Raw genomic sequence first — 14,937 nt, 5'->3', positions numbered from 1 at the left:
TGAAACAGCAAAAGCTGGAACTGGCCCGGGAAGTCTGGTGCCCGAGCAGCCGAAGACGGGGGCTTGCTCAAGAGCATGGATCAGGCGCCTGCGGAAAGGGGTGGTGAGGGGCTCTTGCGTGGCAGCGGCTCCCTCCCCCGCGCCCGGGCTGGGGAACCCAAAAGGGGAGAGCCTGGGAGGGCACGTCCCCATAAGCCTCCGCCTTGGACCAGGCTGGCCAGCAGGTGAGGCCCGAGACTCCTAGGCTGGGGGAGAGCACTGGGCCAGAACCGAAGCCACAGGCCTGGGCGACCCGATGTGGCGAGCATCCCCCAGAAGGCGTGGAGGGAGGTGTGGGGACAGCCCCTCCGGAATCCCCCTCCCCGTGCCGAGCTGACCTTGGCGTGACGTCCTTGTGGTCTAGGAGGACCTCGACGCCGGGGCAGCAGCCGTCCACCTCGGCTGGTTTCCCAGGGCTGGAGCCCATCTGTGGAGCTGCCCACCGTGGCAGGCAGGCGGGCGGGCGGGGCTGGGGGAAACAGGGGCGTGGCCACTGGCAAAAGGGGTGGGGCCCAGAGGCCCACATCTTCCTGCAACCCTCCTGTTCCTACCAAACCAGCGTCAGCACAGAAAATGGGAAAGCCGAGGACACGGATGGGGCCGGGGGTGCAGAACCCGAACTGTCTGCCCGGGGGCAGTGGCTCGGGAGGAGACGCCTGCCCCGCTGCCCCACCCTGATCCAAACGGTGGCCACGTTCACCACTGGCTAACGAACACAGAGACTCCAATTCTATCAACCCGTTTTTATAAGTGGTCCAACGGAGGTTTGTCCCTTCGGGGGTCCCTTTCCGGCATCCAGACACAAGGATCCTCTTCCTCCCATGGCTGCGGGTGAGAGAGGACCAAAGGAAGCGTCTGGCTGCCCTGCCCCCCCTGCCCGCCACCGGCCTGGAGTCTCTGGACAGGCTTCCAGCGGGGTGGGCTGAGCGGGTTTTGAAATCTTGCAGGGGAAAGCACACCAACAGAGCCCCCCGTGCTGGGTGCAGCCACCCGCCGAGCCATGGAGAGTGGCAGGAGATACACTGGAATGCTCCTCCCAGTCCTGAAGGCTTGGGAATGTCTGAACAGGGCAAACTTCAGGAGAAAAACGCAGGCCGAACGGCTAGCCGGAGAATGGGGCGGGAGCCAACTGGGGGCAGCCCGAGGAACACACAACCCATGTTTCGCCACTCTTCCGGGTCCCTCTGGGGCTGCTAGTTCTCGGGGGCTGAACCCGGGGGGCGATGGCAGCCTGGCGGGTTTCTCGGCACTTGCTCCCAGGCGCTTGCTGCTTCAGGCTGCCTTCTTGGCGTTCTTCCGGTTCTTCCATGAGATGGTGGTGATAAACATCCCTGCCTCACAGGAAGGAGAAAGGTAATCAGTGGCCTGCCGGGGCCATAAAGCCTCACCATAAAAGCAAGGAACCCGGTGCCTAACATCCCCAAAGTTATTTCATCGATCCTTTAGAGCACTGTTAAGTTTTCTGGTGCCCTGGACAAGCGGAGGAATTTGAGGGGAGCTTCCGTCCATGGAGTCTGAGGACCGCCGTGCGGTGCTGAGCACCTCAGTGGGCGGGAAGGTTGGCACCATCTTTTGACACACCTCAGGCTGAGGAAGCCTTGGGTCAGCCCTGAACGCCATCTTGGGCAAGACCCCAAGCGGCTTGTTCTGGGGAGATCGTCCTGCCCCCCTCACTTGGATGCTACGGGGACCCGTTTCCCCCCCCGCCCTTCGCATAAGGCCTTCCCTGTCTGCTCCCGTTGCGAGAACCAACGCAAATGAACGAGCGAGCGCACCTCGGGAAGACAAACACACATGGAGGTTGCTCTCCTGCCCGAGGCCCGGACAGAACAACTTCCACCAGAGCAACCGTAACGTGATAGAAAGCAATGCTCCCAATTGCTCCAGATCGTGGCTTCAGACATGTTTAAGGGAGCCTGTTAAATTAGCCTGTTCTTCCAATGCGCTCATGCCACACAAAAAGTTACGGCCCTTTCCAGTGAGGAAGCAGAAATGGGACACACATGCACACAAATACGTGTTTGCCCAGCCGCATCACCACAATGCAGAGTGTTGTAAGACCAGACAAAAGACTTCCGGCCGAAGCTTTCACCCCAAACTTGCGCTCTGCACGTGGCACAAAAACCTATGGAAGTCCCCACTGTGGCCGGCCTAGTGGCATCCTTGTCAACTTTTGGGACGTGGTTGGCCAAGGCGTGTCAAGATTGCCTCGGACACCCAGGGCCTTCGGGGAAGGACCTTTCCCAGGCGTTCTGTACAGCAAGGCTCAGTACATTCCCTTCTGGCCGCTCCAATGTCTATTTGTTGGCATTTCGTTGACTTGCTTTTGTCGTAAACTGCCCAGAAGGTTGCAGCTTTGCAGCAGTACAGAAGCAAAAATATCTCTACTACCAATAATGTGGACACGGCGCTGACTCACCCACGAACAGCAGCAAGAGGAGTCCCGCGACCACGGGGATGATTACGGAGAATTCCCGGGGCAGGAAGTACTTGTGAATCTGGTGGTCGCTCTCCATGAAGGGCTAGAAGAACAGACGAACCAGTAAGAAGCAAAGAGAGCCCAGAGGCTGGGAGCAAATGACCGTGGCCAGCCCAGGCAGGGTCTGAGTGTGGAGGCCCCTTCCCATCCAGGCATGTGCCTTCTCTGGAAAGCTGCCTCATTGCCTCTGAAAGCTGTCGAAGGGGGTGGCGAGCACTCCCGCTCGTGGAACTGGGTTCTGTGTCCGAGTCCTGTTCCTCCCACCCTCTTGTCCCCCGGTCTCTCACTCCGGCCCAGAGTGGCTGATGGCACAGCCTGCCAGCTCCTCGGTTCTCTGCTTGGCACGATGCGGAAGAGGACAATGAGCAAAAGCAGTTGCGGAGCAGACCCGGCTTACCGTCCCCCTCTCTGCCGAGAAGGGCTGCAGGGCCTTCCCACGTGGGCCGTCCACCTGGGCTGCGGAGTTCTCCTGCCAGAAGCTCGACCTGGCCGGCCAGCATGGGAGGGCCCAGGTACATCATCTGCCTCTTGGCCCTGCGGCCTGAGCCCCATCCCTCTCAGGGCAGCCTCCCTTGCAGGGTTGGCGTGAAGGTAGCGCAGGACAGCCAGCCAAGTGGGACAAGCACAGGCACCCTCTCTATCTCCTTGGAGGAAAGGGGCGCTAGAAATACAACGAGCGAGCAATCCGAGCACATACCAGAATGATAATCCAGATGGTATAGTAGGCAAAGAGGACTAGGCTGAAGGCCACCAAGCCATAGCCGACCAGCTGGTCCGTTGCGGTCGCCTGAAATACAAGAGGAAGGGAAATCTGGGGGTCAGCCCAGCGACAAGATGGTCGTGGAAGCAGGTGAACGCCTGCAGAAGCAAGACCTCAGGGAGACCCGGCTTACATAAACCACCCGGACAGTGATCCGGACGAGACGTGCTCATTAGGCAGAAAAGGCTTGGCCAGGGCTGCTCGGAGGCTGCCAGTATGGGAAGGCCCCTGCCATACAGTCTGTCCAGGAATACCAGTGCACAGTTTTAGTGTCAATGTTTACGGAACTGGAACACGCACCAGCTGAACCGGTGCTGCGCTCCCTCGCTGCCATCAGCCAGCCAGAACTACGGGCGTTTTTTCGACCTCTGTCTCAGTGGCCAGAATGAGCACCGACCTCCAGCAAGAGTAACGTGCTCGAAAGGCGCAGCCCAGATTTATCCTGGATTTATCCGCGGCTCCGGTGGAAGCGAGAGGCCCTCGGGGGGGAGCCGGGCGGCGATCCTGCTGAACGGGAGGGAGCATCCCCCTGGCGCGGGCAGCGGCGTCCCGCGCGGAGCGGATCCGGGATCCGGGCACGGGAGGCAGAGCGTGCGGCGGGCCGGGGCACGTCCCCCCAGGCCGAGCAGCGCAGGCCGCCCGCACCCGGCGCCGCGATCCCCGGCTGGCTCGGGCTGGGTCGTCGGAGCGCTCAGCCGGCCGAAGGCCGCCTTGCTGGGGAGCATGGGCGCGGCGAGCTGGGCGGACGCGGCCCGGCGCGTTGCAGCCCCACAAAGCCGAGGCTGCCTGCATGCCCAGCCCGGGGGCGACGCAGCTGCCACCCCCGGCACGGCCGGGCGCGGGGAGGGAGACGCCCGCCGCGCCTCTTGCAAGCCCGCGGCATCTTGCAAAATTGGGGCACCTTGCAAACCCGTAGCACGAGCTTCGGGGGCGGGTGGCGGGGGGGGGGAGCGGGGGCGGGAGGCACGGAGACGCAATGCAAAGAAAAGCGGCCCCCCCGCCCTCGGCCCCCTCCCCAAAAGCAGCGAGAAAGCCGGGCCCGGGCGGAGAGAACTCACCATCGCGACCCCGCGCGAGCCGCCCCGCCTCCTCGCGGGCTGACGCGCTTCTGGCTCCGCCGCCCAATCAGAATTCGCCCAGCTCGGGGCGGGGGGGAAGAGGGGAAGGACGCATGCGCGCGCAGTCGGAAGCCATAGAGATAAGAAAGGAGTAGGAAGCCAACCGCGCCCTGGAGCTGATACTTCCGGGGAGAACTCAAACTCCTAGCGATGTACTCGGCGTTGTGTTACACTTGTCTTCGGGGTATGTTGGATTCCCAGCCCCATAATCCCCACCCAGTTGGAAAGCTGCGGCCCAAACGCATGTAGAGGACACCACCCGGGAAGGTTGAAAGGACTCTGGACGACAGCACGGCCTAAGGGCTGGAGCAGGGTCTGGTCCTTCGCTGGACTAAGCTGACCTAACAGCCTGGCCTACCTCTCAGCGTTGTTGGAGGCTAAAATAGAGAGGACTATGTAAGCCCTCTCGAGTTCTTGGCAGGACAAAAACGTCGGGAGATGGGATTCTTGCAATAGTGAAGAAACTAAGTAAAGACCCTAGTCTAAGGCATGGTTAGGCAGGGAGGCGTCCTGGAGCATCCGCCACGCAGCCATCTTCTTTCGGGCATGCTGAGGATTGCAGAACTATTTTATATGCACGTGGATCGTTCCCATTATTCCACAGCAAGTAAATTCAGTATTAGAAAGTGTGTGGATGCCCCTTCCTTGCTGCCGCAATGGTCCAGGGTTTAAAATTCAGGGTTTAAAATTCAGGGTTTCTTCGTTGAGCAATATGGGGAATTTTCTCTTCTGCCGTAGGCGGGGAGCAGGGAGGAGCAATATTTAAAAAGGCTTTCGCAGCGTGAACCAGGAAATGCCCTACTCATGTAATGAAATGGTCTCCTCTACACTTTTGTGGGATATCGAAGTTTCTCTATGGGCCACAGCGTGTGCACGTGACACAGAAGCCATTTCCTGCCCCCCCTTCCTCCAGCACCATAGATACAATAACGCGTCCATAAGATAGCATGGCGCACAGCACTTCAATGACGGGTTCCTCACAGCAGTTTCTTCTTCGTCCCCTGGTCTATGGCGAATTCTAATAGAAATCGGAACTCTACCTCTCTTTGCAGAGGGAGTGGTTTTGCAGTGCACACAAAAATGCCTGCAAAATATTCAGGAAATATATGAAAGCCATTAGTGTAACGATTGCAAAATATTCAGGAAATATATGAAAACCATTAGTGTAACGATTGCAAAATATTCAGGAAATATATGAAAGCCATTACTGTAACGATTAGTACTACTGACAGAGATATTAAGAATACAATCCAATGCTTGTCTGCCATGCAATACCATTCTGTTAGCTTCCTGCCTTGCTTACAGCTAATGCCAAGGAATCTTCTTGGGCCCCTGCCCTGGAAACAGGATATTGATCTAAGTGCTCCGATCTGATATTCCTAAAAAGACCAACTATGCAGGATCTGGAAGTTTGGACCTCTGCAAACAGTAAAGGGCAGATGAGAAAGAAACAACACCGCCACCAAAACACAAAAACACCTTTATTTCCCCTAAAACCATAATGACATTTGACATTAATAGTGATTTCTTCTTTATATTCGTGGTTTCTCTACATTAGGAACCAGGTAACAGAGAATACAAACACGATCAGTCGAGTCAAAGACGGCACAGCGTTCTGTTAGAAAACCAAAACACTAGAGGAGCAAGTTAAAAACTGTGTGTCTGTGTGTGCGCGTGTGCGTGTGTAAAAGATACCACAAGACTGATTCACCTCTAACCCCACGAGCTTTTCAAAGAAAATAGAACAGCAGAACTAACATCTCTTCTATACTTCCTTTCAACGCCAACAGCATCTTTAAATTTTAATCTGTTTTTAGGATTTCAAAGTTTAGAAAGTGTTAAAACTATCTCTTCAAGCGATTTCTGAAGTTTGCATAGTCCCATTTCCCCTTTCCAAAAATATCTACGTGCTCACTCACTATAGAATTATCTGAATATAAACTGAGCACGCATCTCACCTGAGCTTCATTAACTTTCCAAGAAAATAAAGGTGATCTCTCTGTTTTTCTAACCCCCTCAAAAATATGGGCTTCAAAAGAAAGAAAAAACGAACACACTAACAGACATCATTTCTTGAAGCAAGATAAAGAATCAGGGACGACCCTTTTACTTCTCCAGGTCGTGGGGGAGGCCAAAGCTCCCCGCACTAGCTGGCCAGGGAAAGCAAAGGTGAGCCAAGGAGACGCCGAGGCAGAATTTGGTCCCTCTGGATGCGGAGGACCGCCGATGCGACAAACGCTTGCGACCAGGCACAACCGTTTGTGGGCCTAGCCCCAAGAGACCGGCCCTGTCCACAGGGCTCGGAAGAAGTAGCCGGGCAGGTCCTTCGCTAGCTCACGGAGGGAAGCGGGAAGAGGCTGGGGTCGCTTAGCAGCTCCTGAGATTAAGCAAGGAGGCGGCCTGTGCCCTCCTTGGTCCCCCTCTCCAGGAGGGGCGGACTTACCTTGGGCGCGCTAATGCAATGCGTACCTGGCAATGGGGGTGGGAGACCTCCCAGAGGTTCACGGGGCCTGCGCAGCCCAGCTGCGCAGCCGGAGAAGTTTCTCTCAAAGTGGGTGGGACACGGAAGGAAAGGCGGAAAAGCGATCCGACCGGACACCTGAATCAAGCTATTTCTCCAACTCTGAATGGTCCTTCAAAGAAAACATCCATGCCTTTGGGAAACAAAACACAGCAAAGCAACACCCCAAAATGGGGGGCGGGGGCCATTCTCTGAAGCAGCGAGGGCGGGAGCCTTTGCTTCCCTCAGAGAAGGAGCTCAAAGATACCGAAACGCAAAATGTCTCTCTTGTGGAACGACTGAGCCCAGTCTGTTCCTATTTGGCACTGGGCACGGGAGGGAGAAGAGTCCAGCTCTACTCCTCCCTTCTAGCAAGCGAGAATCTCTGCTCCCGGCACATTTTGGCAGTGGCCGTTGGCAAAAATCCCCCAAAAGTCGAGGTTTTGGACTAGGAGGAGACGGAAGAGAGATTCCTCAGACCCTCCACATACTCGCCCATAATTCTAGGAATTATCATGCATCCCACCCTCAAGAAGAGATGATGAAAAATGATTTTTAAAAAAGCTGCAGAACTCCAGCCTGCTGGGTTGATCAACAAAATTCAATACACTTCAAGATAAAAGAAAGAGAGGAGGAAAGGTCTCCAGATGAAACCAGCAGATTGAGGATCTCGATGAGAAAGAAAGGGAAACAAGCATTCTTCGAACAGCTAACAGAAGACACTAACCATGCCGGGCGCGAGCACTTGCGACATGAAGAACATTTTCAGCAGCACCAGAATTTTCGGCTAAAACGTTTCCGGCTTTACCACCACAAGCTTATGCAGCAAACGGGACTTGGCTTAGAAGAGCTACGGATGTCATTTTAGGACGGACTGGGGCAGGGCGGGGGGCTCTGGGCTCCGACCAGCCAGGAGCACATGGGCCTCGTACTGAGAAAGGCAACGCATTCCGGCAACGGAGGGCCAAGCTGCCGGAAGGGTCAAGTGCGACGGCAGTGGTCCATGCGGACTTCCCGGATGCAGGGTTGGGCGGACGCTGGCAGCCGTACCCTGGCGCAGGCGCCGTGGTCATCCACAGGCCTGGCAATCCTTTGGCCACAAAATGGGGGAACCGCTCCCCTCTTCGCCAGGCCTGGGGACAGCAGGCGACGCGAAGGAGGACGAGATGCCTGAAAGACACACCTCACCGGATCCCCACTGGGAGCCGGGCCTCGCTGCAAGCAGGTCGAAGGCAGCTTTCCGCCGCCTCCCCGCAGCAACGCTGGCTTTTGAGAGCCTGTTCTTGAAGTTCTGCGCCGCAGACGGCGCTTCGGCTGTACCTGTGCGACAGGTGGCCACGGCAGGGGTGGGCGAAATGGCAGGGGCCCCCGAGGCGCCCGCTCCTGTCCAGCCGCAGCGCTGGAACCGCCTTTTCTCAGTCCTCGGCCGCCCTCCCGAATTCCATGCAGTCCACCTGGCTGCACGGCCCTATGGCATCCCGCCACAAATCAACTCGGGTATCAGGTATCTTTCCCCTTGCTGCACGACCACCTGTGTGCATGCGTGTGAACATGCGCAGGTGCTTAGCACACATGCGTTAAGGCAGGCGTGGGCCACTTGCTGCCTTCTATCTGGCCGGCGACTTCCACGGCTAGGGAGCCCGGGCACTGTCGGCCAGGTCTCTGGAGGGACAAAACTTGCCCACCGCCGCTTGAACGGAGCGCCGTGGCCTCTGCCACGCTCTCAGGCCCCGTGTGTGTAAACAGACAAACGTGCTCTCTGCACAGCAGCCACGAGGGAAGTGGGGATACCGAAGAGGGCAGAGGGGCTGCACGTGTACGCAGGGGGCACGGAATTTGCCCGCCACAGGGGAACTAGCTGCCAGGACGGATTTATAAGGGCCACAGCAGGGAGCCTCACGAAATGCCCCCCAACCCCGCATCGCAGCACTACAGGGAAGGTGGGGAAAGGGTAAGCATCTGTTTCACAGAACAACAATCCACCCCCCAGCCCAAGAAGTGTGCCACACCGAGATGAGGACATCAGACAGCTATTGGGAAGAGACCCAGCAGGCAGATTCCCGAGGACCGGAGTTTCCCACCAGGAGGCACTCCCTGCAAAGAGAAATCTAGAGAGAGGTGTGGTTGGACCCTCTCTCTCTGATGTGCTAGCTTTCTACTGGCCGGGGATTTCTCCTTACTCCAGGGGAGCATCCAAACATGGGATCTCTCGCCCCACCATCTCGGGTGGCACCGTTCGTTGCACTGCCTCTTTCCGCTGCACGGATGCCTCAGGCTTAGCCTGGCCTGGCAGGAAGGGCCAGAATACAGCTGCCCACCGCCAGGGCTCTGCCAGAGGTGTGGGAGGTCCCAGCGGTGCGGCTGGGGTTGATGGGGCTGGCAGTCCAGCCAATCTGGAGGAAGCCTGACTGGGCAAAGGCCTGTTAATCGAGCAGCAGTTACACAGACGGTTCGAGGCACGTTAGACCACGTTTCTGCGCAAGGGGTTTGGCAAGGGGAAGGCAGCCGCTTTTTCGGCAGCCACACCTCCTCTCTGCTAATCAAGGCCCGACCAGAACCGGTGAGGGAGTCCATCGCCTCCCCAGCTGGGGAGAGCGTCGAATGCTCCCAGCCAGGATGGTGGGAGGCATTATCCAAATCCAAGCACCTTTTTCTGGCCTGGAACGCAACAGCAATCAGGACAGGTCCGATGGTTCTCGAACGAGGCTCCGCAACCACTGCGGGCCTCAAGGCTCCGGCTGTTTGCCCCACACCCGTCCACAAAGGCTGGTGGGTCGCTGCAGGGGGGAAAAGTCAGCACGGATGCTGCTTGTGAAGCAAGCCTTTTGCAGCTGCCCTCTTGGGCCTGTTAGGAGCCCTTGAAGCGCTCCCCGAAATGGAATCGACATGAAGCCGGCCCCTTCCATGCCTGCAGTGGAAGGGGGTGGGGCTTCTAAAAGACTGCTGCTGCTGATGCGAACAGCAGTCATAATATTTCGTTGGCTCGTTTCTGAAACGAACCCTTTCTTCCATTTCTTAGTGATCCTTCAAATGCAATTTTGGAAGGACAAGCCAACCAGCCAACCGTAAGCCATTTACTATGAAACTCTGCGGCTTCGGGCCTTCAAATAAAAATCAGGTTGTTTAGTAGCTGTAGACTTCAGATCAAGGCTTGCTTGCAATTCACATGGCACAGCTTGTTGACAAACGTGCCCGGCTGGATAAGGCATCCAACCGGCTGCCTCTGCACTGCATCCGTGATAGTTTTTCTCCCCTGTGCCCCGCTTGGAGCAGTCTGGGGGGCTGAGAAGCTCACAGTGGTATAACCCCATGGCTGAGGGGGACAGGCCCCGAGAGGCACGGCGCACAGGAGGGAGTGCACAATTTCCTCCTCCCCGTGGGGGCTGGAGAGGCTCTGAGATGGCACTTGCGACAGGGAGAGGACTGATGAGAGCTTTTGAGTCGCTGCCTCCCGTTCCCCCAGCTCGGAGCAAAAGTCCACGTCCTGGAGTGTTGTTCGGCTCAGAGCGGGTCCGGAGTGTGCACGTGCATCACGGGGTGGAGCTGCGGAAGTCCAGCCTGGAATGTTGCATGAAGAAAGGGTTCGAAGGGAAAGCGGGGAGAGGACAGGGCGTCCATCTTGACTGCGGATGGAGCCGGAGACTGTTTCCAGCAGGTCAAGCCTGGCCTGTTCACATTTAATGGGTTTCGATTACCACTGGCTCGTAAACTCCAGATGAGACTCTGCCAGAACAGAAGGGAGAAAAGGGTGACTTGCACCAGCCAATTTGCCCTGTAGGGCCTCGAGTTAAATGCGAAAGTAAGGGCTGTCTTAACGGAGATATCGAAAGAAACTAACCTGGCCTGAAATCAAGCGTCAGAAAGCTTATTTGGGTGGGTAGGTGGAGAGAGAGAGAGAGAGAGACATTGCTTAAATACTGCAAGGAATTTCTATGGCATCAAGATAAGAGTGTTCCATGTGGGCACGCTTCAGCCTTCTTTGCTGTGCTGTGCTGTATTAGATCACAACTCTGCAGGCAGGATTACTTATCTTAAATAGTACGATAGGTAGAGGTGGAATAGAAGAACACAGTGGAAGCAGCAAATGAAAACGACCCGGCGTGGCCTCAGCACGTGAATTAGTCCAAGGGGACCTACAGAAACATGCTTTCTGATTTAGGATTCACCACAGAATAGGAAGCTGCGGGGAGCAAATACAGCTGTGTGGCCGAGTCCAGAAGGCTGCAGCCCAGTTCCTGACATTTTCAGCCCTGCGGTTTTTCAGTGGTGATGGACAACTGGGTGGCTTTGTCCGCTGGGTGGCTTTAAGGTGGCTTTGTCCGCTGAGTAGCAGAGTGCCAAACCGCAGAGCGAACAGGCACGGAGCCTCCGGGGAGCGCTCACGTTTTCACCATACCGGGGAGGTATTTGCCAGGGGGCTCCCTCCCAAGAGGGGCCGTCGTGCGCGGCTTGCCGAGAACGTTCCGAGTTCTGGGGCAGCGCGGCAGCATCACACGCAAAATCCTGCCTCAAGGAGCTCTTGGGCCTCCCAAGGCCTCCCCTTCTTCGCCTTCCCGAAGGTGACTCTACCTGTTTGCAAGCTGAATCCCACTTAGTGTAGTTGTGCCATCTCTGCTCACAAAGAGCCTCAGGTTGCTATCTGTGGAGAAAAACAGAGGATGGGAGAAGGCAACGCCGTGGCAGCAGAATTATGACAAGGGGGGATGCTTGTGGCTAACCATTTTCCCACCCACAAAATGGCCTCGTCTTCGGCTTCAGGCACCACTGGGGCTCTGATGGACAAGAAGCGCAACCCATGCGAGGTTAGGTGCTGCGAGCTAAATGGAAAAACAAGGGGTAGATGGACGGGAAAAGAGGAACAGGGATATTTTTGTCCACATTAGATGCACAGATGCATTTTGGGAATCGGAGAAACTTTGGCAGCAGCACAAAGCACCAATCTGCAGAGCGCTGCTTTGGCATCTCCACCTTTCATTTATTTCTTTATTAAAAGCTTTCCTACCCTGTCCCCCACAAGCGTCTCGGGACGGTTTACAATTAAACGAGAAGAATAAAACAAAACAACACCCTTTGTTTTGGGTCTACTGGACACAATGTCTCTTTAATAAGGGATGGTCTAATTCGGCTAAGTGCTGGCATGCAACACATCTCATGGCTTTTAAAAAACATTTGTTGTCTAGTTCTTGCTTCTTCGGGCAAGAGGCTATTACACAGATGAAATCTGCACTGGAACCATCTTTAATATTCACTGGTGTGCATACACATGCTTCTGGATTTGCCTGCTTCATGAAAGCGTCAAATGGAAGGGAGATGGATTCTGCGCGCCACTTTTACAGCAAAAAGACTGCGGTTACAAAACCGGAAGGACAGGCGTTCCCCGCCTGAAATGCAACGGACTGAGGGTGTGATGATGCTTTGATCAGGAGAGGATGGATTGCCCATCGATGTCAATCTCTAAAGGATAACTATTTGGTTCTTTGATCTGCTTTTGTTAAGCCTACGTATAATTTACACGAAGATGTGCGCATGTTATATACATGCATAAATGTGTATTTTAAAAAATGGAAGCAAATATTTTCCCCCGGTGCCTGTTATACCGCTGCTCTGGAGCTGGGCAGCTGAAGGTACGCACCCTCTGGGCTCCTGCATGGGACAGGGCAAGGACTATTTGGAGGCTGGAGATGCTTCTTCCCAAGGAAAAGCATCCAGCCTCACCCGACCCCCTCGGTCAGGCAGAGAAGCAGCCGCTGGAGCAAGCCGACTTCCCCTCCCCTGCCACAGCTCCGAGTGCAGGGTGGAAAAGCACCCTCGAATGGAAGCACATACTCTGACCTCGGATGCTGGGGCTCAGGCTGCTGGGTCTTTGGTCAGTCCTCGGCCCAAGCAGGAGGACTGGCCTGGCCCCGGCCAGACACAAGCGCCCACATGACTTCGCCACTTTGCTCTGTGCCTGGGCAAACCGGCTGGCCTCTTCCTCTTCCTCGTCCCTTCACTCCCCTTTCCTCCTGGCTGGCCTTTCTAATGTGCATTGCCAGCACAGAGCAAGGTCTGAAGGTGCCGGGCGACAGGATAAAAGAGGACCGAGCTGAATTCCATTTGGGAAGCGTCCGAAACCGACCTTCAGTGTTGCTGACGTCCGTGAAGTCCTGGCTCTGCATAATTTTCTCCACAATGTCATCGGCATCGATCCGAGTGTCATCCACCCACGTGGGGTGGCTCTCCACAGAATCTTTTTTCCTCCTGATGGAAAAACACATTTTTAAGAAGAAGAAACTTGCATGAGAACCAAGTACTGTCATTTCTCCTTGCAAGGAGTGGATGGGGAGAAGTTTTGCTTTTACGTCCCAGGAACAGAATCTCCGTTCTTGGGTTCCCTCTTCGTCATTCCCACAAAACCCAGTATTTTTGTCAGTTGCAGAAAATCTCATGTTACAGGTTTTACTCAGGAGGCACAAGAAGGCTGGGCATGACATGGTTTTTAAACATTAACTGTTTTTTCCTCTCAACTTCAAAAGCCAGCCACGAAGCCTAACAGAAGGGCATAGTTCAGTGGCCCCAACACATGCACCATATGCGGTATGAACTTCCCTGAGGGTGTAACCAGTCCCTTTTGGAAGCGAAGATAATTCAGTTTGGCTTCAGCTCTTGGTACCAGCAAGAACTAACTAAACAATCAGAGGGATCATTAACTCTGTAAATAGTTCTTGTTAACCGTTTAAATACTTTTCACTCTCTATTACAAAGCCAACCCTGGCTGGCCAGCCTAACTCAATAAAGGACTGTAGGTAGAAGCTTCTCTACTTGATCTGCTGGGAAGGGAAAAGGGAAGAAACATGCACATGACCTCTATTTTCTTGTTCCTCTCATTTGTGCAAACTGGCAGGTAAAGCCAGGCAGGGAGAGTTTAGTGCAGCTGTCAAATGTTGGAATTGTGGTTTATTGCACACAAATAAATGAGGAATTATAGCCAAAAACAAACTGTGGTTTGAAGGTGGCTTACAAATCCTGGGCAAAATAAACCATGCTTATTACAAACATTAGCTGCAGTAAACCACACTCCTACATTTGGACATCACGCTGAGCTATTCTTGCCTGTTTTTTTTTAACCCATGAGGTGCCAACCTGCAGTGGCACGCACACGTTTTCTGCTTGCGCAAGGTGTGCTTCGAAGAGCATGCAAGCACGATCTGCCTGTGCAAAGATTACAGGGGTGGTGGTAAAGCACACACTTTGCACGCACACACCCTGAAGCATCCAAAGTTGAAAGGTCTCAGCATAACAGAACTCTGTCGCTAGTACAGGGCAACTTGGGCAGCCCAGGTGGGCCAATGCTCCACCTCAGTTTCAGGCTGCTGCATAGAGATGCGCCCATTTCCTGGACAGGGACCAAGCTCCCACTTCATCAGCTAAGCCAAGTATTTCCCAGCTCGGTACCCTCCAGAGGGGTTCAACCAAGCAGCGCCCACCTGGATGATCTGTCCAGCAGAAGAGCGGGTCTTGGTGGCCGAGGAGGCTTCTCCACCTTGTGGTCTCGCTCGCCCTCCGGGCACTCCACCGTCATGCTGAGCCCGCCGGAGGTGCTGCTGCTGGTGGAGGTGTTCCGGCGGTGGGTCAGGTCGGACATGCTGGAGGACCGTGAATGCTCAGTGCTGTAGCCTGTGGAAAGACGAGTCATGGATCGCTGCAACTGGTCCATGGCCCCGTATCTCTGCCCAGAGGCAGGAGCATCGCTGGGCGGTTCCCCACCCGTGGCGGGAGGACTACGTTGGGTCAAACAAAACACGTCCTGCGCCACACGCACGACAGATGGTAGACAAAGGAAAAACCAAACTGGGAGACAGAACGCTGAGACTTGTTCTTTGGCACCGATAGAAGCATATGCCTTGCAGGGGGTTGTTTGTGAAACCCACACTCCCTGCTGGAAGCCCCCATAGTGGTTTAAATTGAACCCCTGCCCTGTTTGCGCCTTTTTCTGCTGTGAGGGGCATCAGGTCGACAGCCCTCCTTGTGGAGGGTTTTATAGCCCTCCCTGATCATTCAG

At 55.3% G+C, this 14,937-nt stretch overlaps 2 protein-coding genes across 2 annotated transcripts in view; both read right to left on the bottom strand.

Annotated features, from left to right (window-relative positions):
• Nucleotides 1-767: 767 nt before the first annotated feature.
• Nucleotides 768-4,384, bottom strand: DPM2 (dolichyl-phosphate mannosyltransferase subunit 2, regulatory). Its single transcript, XM_044440127.1, has 4 exons — nt 4,337-4,384; nt 3,216-3,305; nt 2,459-2,561; nt 768-1,370 (listed from the first exon to the last, which is right to left on the bottom strand). Exons 1-4 carry the CDS (start codon nt 4,337-4,339, stop codon nt 1,312-1,314), a joined length of 255 nt encoding a protein of 84 aa, XP_044296062.1. The 5' UTR covers nt 4,340-4,384; the 3' UTR covers nt 768-1,311.
• Nucleotides 4,385-5,859: 1,475 nt separating this feature from the next.
• FAM102A (family with sequence similarity 102 member A) overlaps nt 5,860-14,937 on the bottom strand; it is a 38,249-nt gene continuing 29,171 nt past the window's right edge. Inside the window, exons 8-11 of the mRNA XM_044439817.1 lie at nt 14,363-14,552; nt 13,015-13,136; nt 11,466-11,535; nt 5,860-10,619 (exon numbers count right to left, since the gene is read on the bottom strand). Coding sequence (XP_044295752.1) covers nt 10,574-10,619; nt 11,466-11,535; nt 13,015-13,136; nt 14,363-14,552 — 428 coding nt within the window. The 3' untranslated portion in view covers nt 5,860-10,573. The remainder of the gene's footprint in view (nt 10,620-11,465; nt 11,536-13,014; nt 13,137-14,362; nt 14,553-14,937) is intronic.

This window comes from Varanus komodoensis, unplaced genomic scaffold (assembly GCF_004798865.1).
Source record: "Varanus komodoensis strain SLA01 unplaced genomic scaffold, ASM479886v1 scaffold36, whole genome shotgun sequence".
Lineage (NCBI taxonomy): Eukaryota > Metazoa > Chordata > Lepidosauria > Squamata > Varanidae > Varanus > Varanus komodoensis.
The sequence above is the reverse complement of the archived record's forward strand: the minus strand, read 5'-3'. Positions and strand labels throughout refer to the sequence as shown.

Excerpts from the sequence above, each read along its gene's own strand:
- DPM2 (XM_044440127.1), bottom strand. Across the intron at positions 2,562-3,215 it reads CCATCTGGATTATCATTCTG|CCCTTCATGGAGAGCGACCA; the intron begins GTATGTGCTCGG and ends CTGTTCTTCTAG. Across the intron at positions 1,371-2,458 it reads CCTCTTGCTGCTGTTCGTGG|GGATGTTTATCACCACCATC; the intron begins GTGAGTCAGCGC and ends CCTGTGAGGCAG.